Source organism: Acomys minous (genome assembly GCF_964271855.1).
Source record: "Acomys minous genome assembly, chromosome: 8".
In the NCBI taxonomy this organism is placed as follows: domain Eukaryota; kingdom Metazoa; phylum Chordata; class Mammalia; order Rodentia; family Muridae; genus Acomys; species Acomys minous.
In genome coordinates this window covers 10,814,459-10,832,962 of record NC_140489.1, presented here as the reverse complement: position 1 = coordinate 10,832,962, position 18,504 = coordinate 10,814,459, and the positions used below count along the sequence as shown (strand labels likewise).

The 18,504-nt window shown below is 56.3% G+C and overlaps 1 protein-coding gene across 6 annotated transcripts in view; it reads right to left on the bottom strand.

The window, feature by feature from the left end:
• The window catches only part of BEGAIN (brain enriched guanylate kinase associated), a 37,197-nt gene extending 21,889 nt beyond the window's left edge, over positions 1-15,308 (bottom strand). For 5 of the 6 annotated variants that reach the window (XM_084792449.1, XM_084792456.1, XM_084792452.1 and 2 more), the window contains exon 1: positions 15,198-15,308. In XM_084792449.1, the coding sequence (XP_084648575.1) occupies positions 15,198-15,239 (42 nt within the window). In that variant the 5' untranslated portion in view covers positions 15,240-15,308. Of the gene's footprint in view, positions 1-298; positions 401-15,197 lie in introns of those variants that run through there. The other variant, XM_084792443.1, reaches the window with a different exon arrangement.
• Positions 15,309-18,504: the final 3,196 nt, after the last annotated feature.

Here is an 18,504-nt window from a genome sequence, read left to right as displayed (position 1 = left end):
CGCTCCCCCAGCCTCAGTTTCCTCGCTTGGAATCAGGAGGAGGGAAGGCAGGAGGAGCTCGGCTAGGCGCGCTCTGCTGCCCTCCAGCTCTGGCGGGCAGCAGAGGGGCTGGGTTAGAGAAAGGACCCCTGGGGCGCCCGGTGGGCTTCCCTCCCCTCACACTTTAATAAAAGTTTACAAAAAGCACGAGCCCAGACCCCCTTCTACGAGTAATCCTGCAGAAGTACAGTTCTCTAGTTAGAGTTTGGCGCATACCAGCACGACCCCCGCCCCCAGCGCCCCTCTTCCCCAGGCCCACCTTTCCGAGTCCCCATGACAGCGCTCATCTCCTGCATTGGGTCCCAGCATATAGCAGGAGCTCAATAAACACGGACAGTGCATGCCTGGGTCCTATGGCACCAAAGGACGGCTTCTCCAGCCTTCCCTTGGCTGGCTGTGAGTTTCCAGCAGGAGCCCCGGATCTCCCCAGGACACCCAGCACCCAGCAGTCTTGGCCTCCTCGAGCCAGCCAGCGCAGGGTGGGAGGAGCCGTCCACTTGCAGGGTCAGAGCCAGCCAGGATGAAACCAACCCCCCCCAATCCAAGTGTTCATCTACCCATCCATCCACCAATTGCTCCCCACTCACTCGGTGGCTGACGGGATTTTACCACTGGGGAGGAGCGCAAAGGAGGACAGCGGGCTCTCCAGGGGCTAATCTGGGGGCACACCTCCACCCCAAGTCTAGGGTCCATCTTAAAGAAAGCCACTTGCCCCCAGCCAAGGGCGGTAGCTCCTTTCAGCCACCAGGCCCTGGATCTACAAGAAGCCAGGCCCTCAAGCTGACAGGCCTTGTTCAGGTTTGGACGCCATTCTTAAGAGGCCTCTTCCACCCAAAGGCAGGGGCCATCCCTCATCTGTCTTGGGCCTCCTCAATCACTCACAGTGAATGACCTGCCAGGGCATTTGTCTGGAATTAATAAGAATGTATTAAAATTTAATTTTAAAAAGCTTGCATCAATTATTTACATTGACTATTTCGGCTCTTCTAGAAGGTCCTTCTGGGAAACCCCCACTTCCCAAGGGACTGGGACAGAGGCAAGGAGGAAGGTGGTGGGTAGCTCTGTGGCTGGCGGTGGGGGTGGAGGCAGGGCATGAGACAATGGGATTGAAGCCTCTGCCCTTTCCTTAGCTGTTGCAGATTCTGGCCCCTGGCTTTGATCCTCCTCTGACCGGTGGGTCAGCATGGCCCTGGCCTTTACAGTCTCCCTCGCAGGGAGGATCGAGGTGGCTACTGGGTTTAGTTCCAGCTAGGCTTTCATCTTTGCCAGTCGCATCCGCAGCAGTCTGGCCTGGTGGAGGAGGAGCCACCCGGCATGGTGTTTCAGGAACTGGGAACCCCCTTTCCCCGGACGCCCCCACCCCCGAAGCTGGACCTCCGGGGACACGGTTGTTGTCTGAGTGTATTCCAAGTCTTGTGGTCGCCTTCACTAACCTCTCAGACCCGGGGAAGCATCTACAGAGGAAGGTGGAGGTTGGGACCAGTGGTCCAGGGGACCTCTGCTTTCTGTCACCGCCATTTGCGGACAGACATGCCTCTCTTCCTCAGGCACTTGCCACCGCCTGCAGGGCCTGTGATGCCTCCCAAGTGTGCCCATTCTATCCCGTGTCCTGAGCCTCAGGCTGGGCTCCCTGCGACCAGGGTGGACCACCTTGTCCCTGTTGCTTGCATCTTTATTTCCTGCAAAATTCACATTAAGACAAGTGCAAAATGACAGAGGCCCAGAGGCTTCCCTTGACCTGGCACCCTCCCTGTGTCTCTTAGTAGGCACAATGGCTTGCAAATCCCTTGTGCTGTATCTTGGTAAGGACTGGAATCCTGCCTAGCAGTGGCCCCACCCTTCCCCACACGGGCCACCCTGTTTCCTGTCTCAGGACCTTTGCACTTCTAGAATGCTATGCCCAGACCTCTTCCCAGCTGATGCCTTTGCCTCTGGCTACCCAGGCAGTGTAGGGCCCTCACACTGGTTACTGTGCCACTGTGGCCAGGGCAAGGTGGCATTCCAACGCACAGGTAAGGACAGTCTGTGTAAATGAAGGTGCTTTGATCCAGTCCTACTGTCAGAGGCACATGCCCTCCCTGACCCCCACTGAAGTCCGTCTCTGACTGCTGGAGGCCTGGGCCCTGCGTACTCAGTGAATAGCTCTGCTCTGTGAAGCTATGAGCGGTTCCAGCTCCACACACAGCCTAGGCACATACTAAAGTCACCTCAAAGGAGCAAGTCAGGCTGCTGGAAGGGCCTGCCTGCATGGAGCCTGGGCTCTGGACTTGCCTTGAGACCTGAGTCTATCCTTGCCTTTCTTTCCTTGGCTGTTTCTCTTTCACTTCTACCCTAACAGGAGCTGAGGAAACAGCCTGAACCTGTGGGGGATGGGCAGGACCTACCCCTTACTGACTGCAGTGCGGGGTGTGTGTGTGTGGGGGGGGGGGAAACACGGGGGTGGGGGGGGTGGGGCAGTTCTCTTGTGTGATCTCAGACCTCAGAGGAGGCTCTCCCCTGCTCACCCCCCTGCCCCCCCCCAAGGCTCTGTGCCTCATCTAGGAAGGAGGGGTGGAAAAATCCTCCAGAGGATGCTGTGAGCAACAAGTGCCCCTGCGGAAGAGGCTTTCCTGAGGACCGGGCTGCAAAGGGTGCCTACTCCAGAGAGCCAGCCTTTGTATTGCTATTTGGAGAGGACTCCTTCCCACGGGATCTCACTTTGCTCCTGGGATTCGTGCATTCATTCAACAAACACGGAGCTGGGAGGCTGCGGCCCGCTGTTGGGGGGAAGGCAGTGTCTACCCCAGCTGAGCACACTCCCAAGGGTCTAGCTGAAGGTCCTGCATCGGGCCTGGCATGTGCCAGGTAGAGGTGGAAAGGCTCTCGGGCACAGGCTGGCTAGAGATGGTACAGATGAGTGAGGATGGGGGTCTGACGCTGCCGACACAGTCAGTGACAGGAGGCACCGATGGAGACATGGGAACCTGGAGTCGGTGTGGACCAGGGCCAGGAAGTGCAGCTCCAGGAGTGGCCGACCAGAAGTGGCATTTATGCCCTGACACTGGTCAGTATAGCCAATAGAGGTCACAGGAACCAGGACAGCACCCGTAGGCTCCATCATGACCAGAAGCAAACAGGAAGCATAGGGCTGTCTGGGTGGGGGTGGCGGGGTGGGGTCGGGGTAGGGTGGGAGAGTCATCTTTGTGCCATGGCTGGGTCATGGGAGAATTGAGGATAGGATCTAGCATCCCTAGGCAACCCCCTGGCCCCTCCCGAGGACGTTGTGTTGTAGGGTCCCCATGGCAACCTCAGCTGATGGGGGCAAGGAGACCGCCGCCCATCCAGGGCTGCCTAGCAAGTTAGCATGGCTTGGCGCTGGCCCAGGAGGGGGGCAGGCCATCCTTCTTCGGGTTCAGTAGATCCTGCCTCCCTGGGCTTTTCTGGGCTCAGTGGGCTCACAGGGATCCCCTTGCAACCCCACTACATTTGTCACCAAGGCCTGTGCCTGCAAACTGGCCTACCAGGCTAAATCTGGCCTGCTAGCATGTTGTATTTGGCCTGTTTGAGGTTTCTTTCTTTCGTTCTTTTTTTTTTTTTTTTTAATGTTTGAGCCAACATTTAAAATTTGGAAGACTTTACATTTTAAAATCCATATTTTTGGCTTCTGCTGAAGAATTTGGAAGATCTAGCGGCTCCATCCCACATCCCCACATGGTAGGAGCTGGGAGCATGAAGCAGCTGCCCCTCGGTGGCACCCGGGGGCCCTGAGAGGGAGGCAGTTGCCAAACTCACAGGGAGCCACTTGGTCAGCATCACGCCACATCAAGCACATTGTCACAATCCCACCTTGATTTCTTTTGGACTCTTTGGCTCTCAAAAAACTTTGAGCTATCTGGTCACTTGTGCCACATTACGAGTGAGCCTCAGGGTCTGCAGCAGCTAGCATCTCCTGTGACCTGTCACACTGACTCCTCTCATTCATCTACCTGTGGCCATTCATGCAGACAGGACAGAGGCAGGACTAAAACCCAGCACCACATCCCAGCCGTCCACTGCCTCCCCAGAGGAGCTGCTGAAGGCCAGGCCCTGGCTGTCACAGATGGGTTTTCAGGCTGGTCTCACCCCATCATGCACTCCTGGTCTAACAGATCCACCTCCCACCTCCCACCCCCCCCACCCCCTCACCCCCACCCCCACCCCCACCAAGGTTATAATGGAGCCTTGGGACAAAGCCTTCCAGAGGCGGCGGGGGAGGGGGGCCTAGGGGGTGAGGGTGTTATAAACAACTAACAACTTCTCTCAGGCTTGATGGGAGGGGAGTACACACACACACACACACACACACACACACACACACAGAGAGAGAGAGAGAGAGAGAGAGAGAGAGAGAGAGACAGAGACAGAGACAGAGACAGAGACAGAGAGACAGAGACAGAGAGACAGAGAGAGACACAGAGAGAGAGACAGACACAGACACAGAGGCACAGGGAGAGACAAAGACACAGAGAGACAGAGCCCAGGGCTGCAGACAGAGGGGGTCCCTGACTATTAGCACTCTATGGAGGAGATGGGAGATGACCAGGACTCATTCACTGCTGGGAAAACGGAGGTCTAGAAAGGCAGGATGACCCATCTGGTCACACAGCAGGCAGCTGGCCCTGGTGGACCCTGGGGGCTCAGGGGACCTCTAAGAAGCAGAACTCCGTGCCGCGTCCCAGGACTGGCCCTGGAGGCAGGCCACTTGGAGGCTATGAGGGCAGTTTGGAGCCTCACTTGTAGCTGGGTCCTGCAGTGTCCTTCCCTATACATTGAGGACTGTAGAGTAAGGCAGTCCAGGCGGGAGCTTAGAGCAGGGGGAGCCGATAGGCTTGCAGACCTCTCCTGAGACCTGGCCGCTATAGCACTTTGCTGAGTCGGCAGAGAAGGGGTCAGGACTACACGATGAGCACTGTGCTCTGCACATAGGCCATCTTTAGGAGCCTGTGGTGAGCCAGGAAGGCTTGGTAGATCAACAATGCTGCTGCCACTGTTACCGGTATTATCTACTCAGAGTCCAGAGCCAGGCTGCTCTTCTGGAGCCAGAATCTCCGCTTTAACCTTAGTGATGCATGCTTTGGTCTTCTCTCATACTAATCATGTAAAATAGTATAATGACGGGGTCAGATTGGGGAACAGCCTCATGCTCAGGCTGGGGGTTGTGGGGACAGGATGGGGACTTACCCGGTCCAGGCTGGGGACTGGGGGACAGGATGGGGACTCACCCAGTTCAGGCTGGGGGCTGGGGGACAGGATGGGGACTCACCCGGTCCAGGCTCGGGGAACCAGCTGGATCTCCCTGCTTGCTGCTGCCCACGCCAAGGCCCTTGACGCCTGTGGCCTCCAAGGAATGCCAGGTGCTCTGAGCCAGATCCTTCTCCTCCGAGGCTGTGGCTCTAGCCTGGGGTTCCTGAACTGCCTCGTGCTCACCTGGAGACAGCTTCTGGCTGTGGTTTTGGGAGCCCCTGAAGCCCTCCAGGGTCAGTGGATCCAGCACCCGCACAGTGACCTCATCCAGGAACCTAGAGAAAGGCAGCCTGGCCTCCCGCTGGCGGCTCAAGCGGGCAAGGGATCCCCCAGCAACCTTGTAGCCTGAGCTAGGGGATTCTTCTGAGGAGGGAGAGCCTGGGGACCTCAGTGCCCTAGCCTGGCAGAGGCCTGCTTTCCAGTTTTGGTGGGATACAGTGCTTTCTAGGCCTGGGTCTGTGCTGGAGCTCTGCATGTGGCTATGTATCTCCCTCATGTGGGCTTCTGCCCTGGACGGCAGGAGGGAGCTGGAACCTATCTGTCCAGGGCTGGGAGGGTCAGGGCTTCGGGCCTGGGAGCTGGCTCCAGTAAGCATCCTTCTCAGGCGGTCCAGCGTCATGCCTTTCCTCATCTGTCTCCACAGGCTGATCGCTCATGTCCTCCCGGGTCAGGCCACAATGACTAGCCAATGCCCTCCTACCCACTGACCCAATGCCAGCACGTGGTGGCCCCACCCCCCTCAAATTGATTGTCATTAAATGTGAGCTTTGGGGCTTGATGCCAGAGAGAGAAGGTCATGTCCTCAGCTCTGCCCAGTGGGCAGATAGGGGCTGCTATGACTGGAGCTAGGCACAGGGGACAGAAGGACAGACAGCTGTCACAGCCACCACTCAGTACAAGCGCAGGGAAAACACCAATCAGAGCAGATCACAGGGGCTCCTGGTACCTCTGCTCTTCTAAGAGGCCACACTCAGAGCCAGGGAAATGGCTCAGTGGGTAGAGGGCAAACATCAGGACCTGAGTTCAAACCCAAAGAAGCCACATGAAAGTGAGGGTGGCACTGCACGTCTGCTACTCCAGAACCGGATGGTTGGAGGCAGGAGGATGCCGGGAGCTCTCTGGCCAGATAGCCTAGCTGAATCGGTGAGCACATGTGCGCCTGCATTTTCATCTGAGACGCAAGATAGCCAACTAAAAGCTGACACTTCCCAGGTTCCCTTGCAGCGAGGGAAATATAAAAACAAATGCTGGGTGCATCAGTTAGGGAGCTCTTTAACACAGAGCAGGCAGCTCTCGCGTGCCCTCCGGGCTCCCACCCCTACACCCTCTTGCTTCAGTCTCTAGCTGGAGCGGTGGCAGCCACACCGCACCATGAAGCACACTTGTGGCAAAGGCCACACGCAAAGAATCTAAGAGGAACAGAAGGACAAAACAAAACTCCATCCCTGCTGAACGCTGGTTCCTCACAGTGTCCCTGCACCTCCTTCCGGTCCTGCTTAAGTCATAGTTACTTCGGTCTTGGTTGCTAGGTGCTATGTACAATTGAGATACATAGGGATGAGGTGGGAGGTGGTGGCTGCCAACTCTGGAGCAGGGACCTATAGTGCCGGCCCAGGTGCAGCGACAGGGGTAGTGCCATGAGGCAGCAAAGTGGTGTAACTGTGCCACCCCGGAGCTTCAAAGGAAACTAAAGCTTGTGGCAGCCCCAGGCCCTCAGCCAGCTGGCAGCCTCCACTACTACCTTGGCACTGCCTGTTCACACCGTGCACCTGGAAGCCTGCTGAGACACTGCAGGGCGAGCCCCAAGGAGCCCAGAATTTTGGGAGCTGCTAGATTACCCCCCTGAAACCCACGACAGCCAGCCAAATGTCTGCAGGATTCGGCGTGCAGCAGCACCACCGAGGGCTCGGCTGCCCGATGTGGGAACATGGAAACCAGCTCTGAGCCACCCCGACCACCTCCCCACCGTCTCCATCATCACTTTCCAGGCTCAAGGTGCCACCAAGTGTCACCTGCAGCCCTGTGGCCACCTGCCTCCCACATGTGGAAGGACCAGCTTTGGAAATCCCAGCCTAGGTGGCTCGATAATGTCACGTGTCCACGAAGCTTGCAGAACTCTGAAGTCCCAGGACCTTCCCTCCGTAGCCCCAGAGGAAGGTGTCTAGTTCTTGAATATGCCAAGCCCTGTGTGGCCCAGGGGTCTTTGCAACTACTGTGCTTGCCTTCTCATCCTCATCTAACTCTTAACTAACCTGTAGAGTCCCAGTTAAATGGTTTTTCCCCTGCTGTCCCCACAATTAGATCAGATATGCCTGCCACAGTCTTTTTTTCATAGCAATGCCTTTCTCATGACATGGCCCCCAGCAGTCATCTGCTTAGTCTCTGTGGCCCTCACGTGAACACCAGCTCTCTGCAGTACACTTGACACATAACACATTTTTAGTGTGGCTATGGATGGGTGGGTGGGTGGGTGGGTGGGTGAGTGAGTGGGTGGGTGAGTGAGTGGGTGGATGTATGGGTGGGTCTATGGATGGATGGATGATGGATGGACGGGTATATGGATGGATAGATGGGTGGGTGGGTGGGTGGGTGGGTGGATAGATAGATAAGTAAATGGGTAGGGACATGAATGGATAGGTGGGTAGATGGATAGACTAATGAATAAATAGGTGAATGAGTGAGTGGGTGGGTGTATGGGTGGGTCTATGGATGGATGGATGACGGATGGACGGGTATATGGATGGATAGATGGGTGGGTGGGTGGATAGATAGGTAAATGGGTAGGGACATGAATGGATAGGTGGGTAGATGGATAGACTAATGAATAAGTAGGCGAATGAATGAATGAATGAATGAATGGGTGGGTGGGTGGATGGATGTGGGATGGATAGATAGATGGGCAAATGGGTAGGGAGATGAATGGATAGGTGGGTAGATAATAGACGAATGAAGACTAATGAATAAGTAGGTGGATGAATGGGTGGCTGGGTTAGTGGATGGGTGGTAGACAGATGGCTGGGTAGGTAGGGAGATGGGTGTGTAAGAAAGTGAGTATATGGATGAACGAACGGGCACATAGAGTAATGGGTGAACGCATAGGTGAATGAATGAATGAAGAGTAGGTGGATCCGTGTGTAAGGGAGTGAGCAGACAGGTGTATAATGGGCGGGTGGGTAGATTAGTAATGGATAGATTAATTGATGAATAGGTGAACAAATGAATGGGCGGATGGACGGGTGGGGAGATGAGTGGATAGATGGATGGGTGTGTAAGGTTGTGAGTGGATGGGTGTGTAAGGTTGTGAGTGGATGGGTGTGTAAGGTTGTGAGTGGATGGGTGGGTGGGTGGAAAGATGGCTGGGTGTGTGGAGGAGTGTGTGGATGGGTGGATGGATGAATGCATGGGTGGGCGAATGGGTAGATGACTACACGGAGGGGTGTGCAGGGGAACAGATGAATGGATGGGTCAGTGGATGGCTGGGTGGAGTGAAAGATGTACAGGTTCAGACGTTGGCTCACAAGTATCATCCCAACCTGGTATGAGGCTACTGTGGGCTGGAATTTGGATGAAGAATCTCCCTGGAAGAACCAGTGTTCCTGTCACAACCCCTGACAGCCTCCCCTGTAATTCCCAACATCCTTCCATCTCTACCTCATTGCCTGACAGAAGAGACCCCTTGAACTGGGGGATGCAAGGTAATAGCTCTCAATGGCCCATCAGACCTTGGGGGTACTCCCTTATCTAACTATGCTCAGGCTGGCTGGCTGGACAAAGCAGTAGGGAATAGAGTGGGCAGGGGTCCCAGCAGGACTTGGGGTTCATTGGCAGGGCTTCTCATTTGTCTGTGGCACTACCTACGTGGTCCCCAGAGGGCCTGGAGCCACCGGCCAGCAGGTCCTTTGAGCCTATTCCTGAGTTCCAGGCACATCAGACTAGCTTCTGTTGTCATAACAACCCACTGGCTCTCAGCCCTGAGGATGCTGCTGGCCATCACAACCAGCAGTCTGGGCCTGATGGTCTCTTGGTAGCCTGGGTTATGATCTCAAGAGGGGATCCCTGCTCTTGGACTGTATGCCCACCTCCTGACCTCTTCATAGCCCACTATCCCACTGGTGAGTCTGTTATCCCCATGGTAGCACAGTGTACCTCAGCTCACAGCTAAAGTAGCTTCTCAAAGAGGCAGGTGCTGCTTGTGGCTCCCAAGGCCCCACCTACAGGCAAGTGGTAAGCCCGAGAATCCAAGACATCTTGTTCTCACAATTCTCCAAGCTAGGGGCAGCCACTCTGTATCCAGAGGAAGAACTTAGGTGGGGCAGGGTTACTGGGAAATATACATGGTCCATCATAGACCAGGTACAGAGCTAGCACCCCAGGGTCCACAGCCTCATGTGGCCACCATAGGCCAGGTACAGAGCTAGCATATCAGAGTCTACAGCCTAACGTGGCCACCATAGACCAGGTACAGAGTTAGCACCCCAGAAACCACACCCTCACGTGGCCACCATAGACCAGGTACAGAGTTACCATATCAGAGTCTACAGCCCCACGTGGCCACCATAGACCAGGTACAGAGCTAGCACCCCAGAAACCACAGCCTCACGTAGCCACCATACAACAGGTACAGAGCTAGCACCCCAGAAACCACAGCCTCAGGTGACCACCATAGACCAGGTACGGAGTTAACACCCCAGAAAACACAGCCTCACGCAGCCACCATAGGCCAGGTACAGAGCTAGCACCCCAGAAAACACAGCCTCACGTGGCCACCATAGACCAGGTACAGAGTTAGCACCCCAGAAAACACAGCCTCACGTGGCCACCATAGACCAGGTACAGAGTTAACACCCCAGAAAACACAGCCTCACGTGACCACCATAGACCAGGTACAGAGTTAGCACCCCAGAAAACACAGCCTCACGTGGCCACCATAGACCAGGTACAGAGTTAGCACCCCAGAAACCACAGCCTCACGTGACCACCATAGACCAGGTACAGAGTTAGCACCCCAGAAACCACAGCCTCACGTGACCACCATAGACCAGGTACAGAGTTAGCACCCCAGAAACCACAGCCTCATGTGGCCACCATAGGCCAGGTACAGAGCTGGCACCCCAGAAACCACAGCCTCACGTGGCCACTATGGACCAGGTACAGAGTTAGCACCCCAGAAACCACAGCCTCATGTGGCCACCATAGACCAGGTACAGAGTTAGCACCCCAGAAACCACAGCCTCACGTGGCCACCATAGACCAGGTACAGAGTTAGCACCCCAGAAACCACAGCCTCACGTGGCCACCATAGACCAGGTACAGAGTTAGCACCCCAGAAACCACAGCCTCACGTGACCACCATAGACCAGGTACAGAGTTAGCACCCCAGAAACCACAGCCTCATGTGGCCACCATAGACCAGGTACAGAGTTAGCACCCCAGAAACCACAGCCTCACGTGGCCACCATAGACCAGGTACAGAGTTAGCACCCCAGAAACCACAGCCTCACGTGGCCACCATACAACAGGTACAGAGCTAGCACCCCAGAGTCCACAGCCTCATATGACCACCATAGACCAGGTACAGAGTTAGCACCCCAGAAACCAAAGCCTCACGCAGCCACCATAGACCAGGTACAGAGCTAGCACCCCAGAAACCACAGCCTCACGCAGGCACCATAGAACAGGTACAGAGTTAGCACCCCAGAAACCACAGCCTCACGTGACCACCATAGATCAGGTACAGAGTTAACACCCTAGAAACCACAGCCTCACATGGCCACCATAGACCAGGTACAGAGCTAGCACCCCAGAAACCACAGCCTCACATGGCCACCATAGACCATGTACGGGGCTAGCACCCCAAAGTCCACAGCTTCCTTCCCACATTCTTCTCCAAGCACCAAATTTGCACCATGCTGCCCCCCCTCTCACCGAGACAACTTTGAGCTCCCCCCCAGCCCTGGACACTAGTTTCCTTCTGATAGCCCAGGGATCATCCGGGACAGCCCCAGCTCTTGGCTATCAGAGCCCGACACCTCCTACCTGCTCTGTGGCTTTTGTCCACCCAGAATTGTACCATCGCTCATTTCTCAGAAAGGCAGTGAGCTCAGGCCACCCAGACCTTCCTCAGGGTCCCCTCCCCTGTGTGACTGTCAGGCAGGCTGCTCACCTTTGCATGGAGCATCATGGCTGCTGCACAGTTCCCTAAATTCATTCACAGAGGCGCTCATTCCTCGGTGGGATGAACACAGGGGCCGCTGATTTGAGTTGCTCCTCACCCCAAAAACCCATCAGGAGGACTCAGCATGAGGCATGAGGATCTGACCCTCCTCCAGCCCTACTACGTTGGTTATCTTTCTCTGAAGCAAAGAGATTAGGGGGCACCCAGAGGGCACGGCCTGATGGCTCCACCTACTCAGGGTACCGACTGCCTTCCACCCACAGGTCCTGTAAGGATTCACTCATCCTTTCAGGTCTGCACCTGCCATCTGCTGACAGGCATTTATCCATCCATTATTCAGTGTCATTCCTGAATCTATTGGCCACCCGCTCAACCATGTACCATTCCTGTGACTTGCCTTCATGGGTTGATGTGTGCACATTTGTGCACAGACCTGCCCTTCCACGCCCAGGCCTATATGCTATCCACTCTCACTGCTCTTCTTGAATCTCCACCACCACCTAACTTGGCCTCCATTATGCTAAAGGCATTCAAGGCCGTACCTACCCCGGCACTCACTCACTAATCCACGTATTCACACAACCATGTCTACAACCATGCACGGATACCCGTATCTTCACCGAGATATCCCTTGACATCTATGCAGCCCCCCCCCATCCATTCATCCATCGTGACCCAAGAACAGAAACCCACTCACTTTGCACTTGGGCCTCCTGGGCCTCCAGTCATCAATATTTCCTTCTATCCATCTGGTCTTCTCTCCAGATCAACTCTTCCACCCATCCTTTCCTCTTATAACCCTCACGCTTTCCTCCTACCCATCCACCTCTCCCGCATCCCACTGGTGTACCTGGTGGGTCCTGGTCTGCCTTGCTCCATACTCCCATCAGTATACCACCGCCCACCCATCTGCATCATTTCCCTTCCGCTCCACCCTGACATTCACCACCAGTGGCATCATCTAGGGTCTCCTTACTTGTCTCCCTCACCCATCTCTCAACTTGGTCCAAAGCTTGTTGAGATGACACAACCTAGCGCACTAGCTCACCCTAGGGCTGGGTATCTGCTGTTTTCCTGCAGACGATACCCTTTGAGGCTCATTGCTGGCTTCTTCTTCTTCTTCTTTTTCTTCTTCTTCTTCTTCTTCTTTTTTTAAAGATTTATTTATTTATTATTACGTATACAGTGCTTTGCCTGCGTGTACATCTGCAGACCAAAGGGAGAGTATCAGATCACATTATAGATGGTTATGAGCTACCATGTGGTTGCTGGGAATTGAACTCAGGACCTCTGGAATAGCAGACAGTGTTCTTAAGCACTGAGCCATCTCTCCAGCCCCTGTTGGCCACTTCTTAACTAGCAAGTCATAGACATACCTTCCCATTTCCCTGAGACACTGGCTAGGGCCTATATCTCTCAGTCGACTGTGAACTGAAGGCTAAGTGACAGTGTGTGTCCAAGGAAATTATGTAAGGTGAACAGAGAGTGCCCCAACGTATTCACTCATCTGTCCATTCCTACGGCTGATCCAGCAGGAACAATGCTGTCCAGCTGTCAGCTGCTAGTCACCTGCTGGGACCCATGGTGACAGTGGATAACATGTAGGTCTGGGCATGCACACATCAACTCTTCATGTTGTGCCGGGTGCTTGACCTCTGACACTGAGCTCTACAGACATCTGGGGCCTTGCATGAGGCCACACAGCAAATCAGTGGCAGAACAGAAACTGCAACCTAAGACTTCAGATCCTGTCCAAAGTTATCCACCAGTCCCATGACCAGCTCTGAGGCAGGATGGGAGCTGAGAGGGGTTCCTGGGGCAACCATGGACCAACACAGTGAGCTTAGGATACTGAACATCAGAGCCCTGTGCATGGATTCCCTGGCCTATGTGCATTTCTGCAAGATGCTTCTTTGTGTGGTTCTTAGACTCGCGCCTTCTCGCTCCTCCCTGCAAGCCTTGCTTCTCTAACCCACTGCTAACTTCATCTCGTCCAATTTAGCCTGTGGGCCTTCTCCTGTGAGCTGTGGGGAACTCATGAGGGCTGTCTTCAAGTCCTGTTGACCAACTGCTGTCATTCCCTCCCCATCCCGTCCATCCATTCACTTATCCATCCATCCATCCTTGGGGTGCTGCTATGGGGATAGTGCTGATGGTGCTACCCAGTACACAGTCAGTATTCTATGAATGGCAGGCACTGCAGGCCAACCAGATGCTCAAGGAGAGAGAGAGAGAGAGAGAGAGAGAGAGAGAGAGAGAGAGAGAGAGAGAGAGAGAGAGAGAGAGAGAGAGAGAGAGAGAGACACAGACAGAGAGAGACAGACACAGAGACACAGAGACACAGAGACACAGAGACACAGAGAGAGAGACTATAAATAACTGGAAAGTCCCTGGATTGCCTCAGACTGAATTCTGCACTTAGCCTTTGTGGGTCCCTCACTGGCCCTCTAGCCTACAGGAAGCTCTAACAGGCCATGGCCCCCAGCAGCCCTGCCTCCCCACTTCACTTCCCAGGTGCCAGCAGTTCCAGGTTTTGTCACACAGAACAGTCCACAGGAATCCACAAATGTGAGACAGTCACTTGGGAGGGTCCCTGTGCTCTGCAGCAGCCCCTTGCCCCGCGCCTGCATCTGCCAGTGCTCTTGCTTTTCAGAGCCGCCCTGATTATAGTGAGTTGTGAGAAAATTAAGGGTTTGCAGGAGGCTGCCAGGCCCTGCTGCTGCCTCCCCGCCCTGCTTGTCACAGATGCCAGGCAGAGCCGCCCCCAACGGCCACTTGCCCTAGTGGGCTGCCCAGACACACCACAGTGGCTAAGGGGCTTCCTCCTAGAGACCTTCTCATAGCCTAGCCGTGTGAGTAGCAAAGACCACTTGCTCCTGGCCAGTGGAGGAGCCACTGGCCAACTGAGGCCCAGAGGGCAAAAGAGACCATCCCATGGCCTCCAGGGGACGGGGTCTTGGGACCTCAGGATAAGGAAGTCCATGAAGATGATGCCCACCCATGCACGCCGAAGGTTCTAGTCCAGGGACTGTACTGGTGGACCAACCCTGGCCACCAGGGCTGCACACTTGCATGGTGCCCTTCTCCTGCTGCCAGCCCTTGCTCCAAGGGGGCCTCTCCAGCTCCCATCCTGCTTGCTCAGGAGATTCTGGGATGTCGCCCACACAGCTCCTGCCCCAAAGGAACCTCATTCGGATGGGGTGGGCACACACGAGGAAGGAAACACCTCTAAATCAGGCAGGAAGCGGAAATGCTAGGGGCAGAAATTCCCAGCCAACGTGCTGGGGCTCAGTGAGCAGGTCAGCACCTGCAGAGCGGCTCTGGGCCTAGGCCCTGCCTTCCCAGCCTCAGTTTCCTCGCCTGTCAATGGGGAGGCCTGCTAGGGCCGCCTAAGATGAAGGTGCCCGAGGCTTGTGCGGGCCCACGCGCGGCCCACGCTCGGGAACCAGCCCCTCTCCAGTCTCCTTCCGCCTCTGCGGCCTCTCTACAGCCACCCCACCAGCGGGGTGGGCTCAGCCGGGTCCCCCACACCCGCCTTCCGCAAGTCTTCAGGCCGCACGCGCACAGCAGCCGCGGAGGCCCGGCCGCCCCGCCCCGCGCGAGGGCCCCGGGCCCCAGCGCCACCCAGGGCCGCCGCGGGCGCGCGCAGGGACCGCCCCGGCGTGGTGCCCGCCGCCCCGCCCCGCCTCGCGCCCTGCTCGCCCGCCTCTCGGGTACTCACCGCCCGGCGAAGCCGGCCGGGCCGCCGGCCGCCCGTCCACATGGCCCCGGCTCTGCGCGCCCGAGCCCGCGGCCGGGGCTCCCCAGCGCCCCGCTTCCCGCAGGGAGCGCCCGCCCCCCGCCCCCGGCCCGGCTCCCCGCCAGCCCCGGCCCCGCGCAGCCGCGGCTGCTCCGGCGCTTCCCCGCGCCGCGCCGGGCTGGGCGCACGTGGTGGGCGCGGGGCGCATAGGGCGCGGAATGGCGGCGCGCGGGGTGAATGAGTCCCGCGCGCATGAATGGCGGCGGGCATGAATGGAGGAATGCGGGGCGCAATGCAGTGTGTCCAGGCCATGGCTTGGGTCAACCTGCTGGGGCCCTTTAGCATTTAGTAGGCACCTGCTGTGTACCGGTGAGCCCTGCTCAGGTCCCCAGGGATTGATTTGGCAGTGAAAGAGAGGTGCCTGCCCTCAGGGAGTTTGCAGTTTACAGATGAGAAAAGTGGCTCCCAAGGGTGTAGCCCTTTCCAGGCTTCTGCTAGTGGTTGGCCTCCAGAGTAGGGGACTCCTGAAACTGTTGCAGCCCTGCCGCCTTCTTCTGAGCCTGACCTGTAACTCGGTATTTGGGAGCCCTGTGATGGTGGAGGGGCTTTCCTCTTTCCAAGAAGTAATCAGAAAGGGATAATGACTTAAGGAGGGCCACTGCGGCTGAGGTGGAGCATCCCTCTCCTTGTCCCCAGTAGAGCCCAGGACTTGACTGATCCATGTCTTGGGCAAGGCACTCTGACATAGTGACTCGGATGGTCCCAACCACTTAGGAGCATGGTGGAGGCCAGCATAAGTCCTGAGAACACCAAGGGACCCCTGGGGACATCTCTCCAGTCCAGCAGTGGCCAGCATATAAAGCGCAAGACACTTGGGGCCAGGAAGGATCTGGAGTGAGGGAAAGAGATAACAGAGCCTGCCCTTGGCTTCTCCCAGAACCCGCGGGCTCAGTGGTTCATGTGTGTTAATGGTTCCCAAGCACAGGGCAGATAAGAGGGGACTACCAGTGAATACCACTTGTATGTTGATTTTGTACTGTAGTGAAGTATACGTGCTAAGAGTTACCATTTCAATCACATTTAAGTCCAGGGGCAGTGAGTACATCCATGCTGTCACAGGGCTGTTCCCACCATCCACCTCCCCATCTAGTGAGTTGCGTACATTGCAGCTTCTTTCTCCTTTAATTGGGGGAGTAGCTGGTGCGTTCAGGCACTGTGACAGTGCAGAGAGAAGGTGCCTGATGGCAAAGCAAGAGAGAAGGCAGTAATACTGAGTCTCCAGAAGGAGCAGGCAGCCAAGGAAGTAGAAGTTAGCCCCCGCCCCCCCCCCACCTCCAGCCTCAGGAACATTATTGGGTAACTAGTACAGAAGGGGAATGCAAGTGAACCTCAGGGTACCCTTATTGACTCTAAGAGCATGGCCCACAGTTGTGACAAGAAGGCAGCTCTGGCCCATGGTGGACAGCTCAGGTTAACTTTTCACTCTCCCTGGACATGCTGTTTGCTCTGGGGACCTGGGTTGCTTTATGCTGAGTAGAGAGAACCACCACTCCTCATCTCTGAGGTCCTGACAGAAGTGGAAGGGCCCAGCCAGCCCCCGATAGACACCCCCAAAAGGCCTGAAGGGAGAAACTCAGAATACAGATGTAGTCCGTGGAACTGAGTTCTGTCTGCATTTCCTGCCCTGGGCGGTAGCCTTTCCCTAGAGATGGGCCCTGCTCAGATGAAGCTAGAACGCTGTTCTCCTCTGCTCTGCCTCTTCTGCTGCCAACGCACAGATGGTTGGGGGGGGGGGGGAGGGGCCAGTGGCTCCTGCCTGCCATACACAGGAAGTCTGCAGACTCAGGCCAGGCTTGCCTGGGAAGGCTTCGGTCAGCCTTCTAGAGCTGTTCCCAAGGTCTTGTTCCACCCCTCCCCCACCAGGCCTCCTCCTCCTTTCACTAATGGTGGAGAGGCAGGAGGAAAGCTGTCCCTGGCTATGGGTCCCTGTCTCTGCCATGCTCAATGGGTGGGGTGGTACTGAACCCCTTTGCAGATGGTGCAACTGAAGCTTGTCCTTTCTGTAGTCCACTAGCAAGGAGAAAGCTGATTGGGAATTTGAGCACATGGTTCCATCTGGGCCAATGCCCTCATCCATGTCTGACCTTCTTCAGGACCCTCCCCCAGGTAGAGGAAAGCCTAGGGTGCCACCCTGAAGAGTACCCTCAAAAAAGCCTGGGGCCTTTGCACTCAGAGCGGCAGAGTACAGCCACCCAGCGGGCTTCGTAGAGAAGGCCTGTTTTCAGCTGGGGGTGGGGGGGAGAAGGGATGGAGTTGGCTGAGCTTGGGGGACACTACCACGTGTGGCAGAGACCTTTGTCCTCAGTTTCAGCCCCAACCCTCATCAGTTTCCGAGATGTCTGGACTCTAGGGTTCCATAACTGTCCCCATGCTTGGGCCATCTAGGAAACAGAGGGTGGGCTGCTTCCCCAGCAGTGTGCTTGCTGGGCTTGCACAGTCACAGGAAGACCCCCCCAGGAAGCATCTGGCTCAATGAGACCTCAGTTCTCCCATGGTCCCCTCTCCTCCTTCCTGACCACTCACTGCGTACCCAAGACTGTCACGGGGTTGTGCCTTCTGCCACACAGCAAGGATCCTGGTTCCCCAGGGGCAGCCCACCTCAGGCACTACAGGCACCTCTCAGCACTCGCAGGGTGCCCCACACTCCCCATGCACCCACAGGTGTGCTTACTGTACCCTGCTCAAACAAGAGGCAGCATTACAACAAAGAAAGCTCCAGTAGCTCTGGGAATGGCCTCAGCGCTGGCCAGATCCCCAGCTTCTGGTCCTAAGATGCTTGCTTTTCCATTCCAACTTCTAATACTTTCATATAGTCTTCTCCCAGCAAGGGCGTGGCCCCTTGTTGGCGTGTTGGATTCTTAATGTCCTTGCTGTCTTCCATTCCCACCCAGGGCAGGTAGTCAGGGCTAGCCTGGGCGTGCCCCACATAGCCACTGCCCAGACCTCTGGCCTGAGCCCTGGGAGACCTTAGGTACCCTTCTGTTCTCTCTGAGTGTCCTCGGGTCACCTTTGGACTGGCCATCGCCTTTGTGCGCTGCACAGTGAACGGGTAGAGCCTGAGCAAGATTCACCCCTGCAAGAAGAATCTGCAGTCCTAGGCAGGGGTCACATGGACAGGAGACTCAGACACTGGACAGAACCATTGTGCCAAGCACGGACTCCCCACCGGGACGCAAGGTGGCAGCAGGGCCACAGCTGCCGGGACATGAGCAGGCTGCCCTTGTTGAAA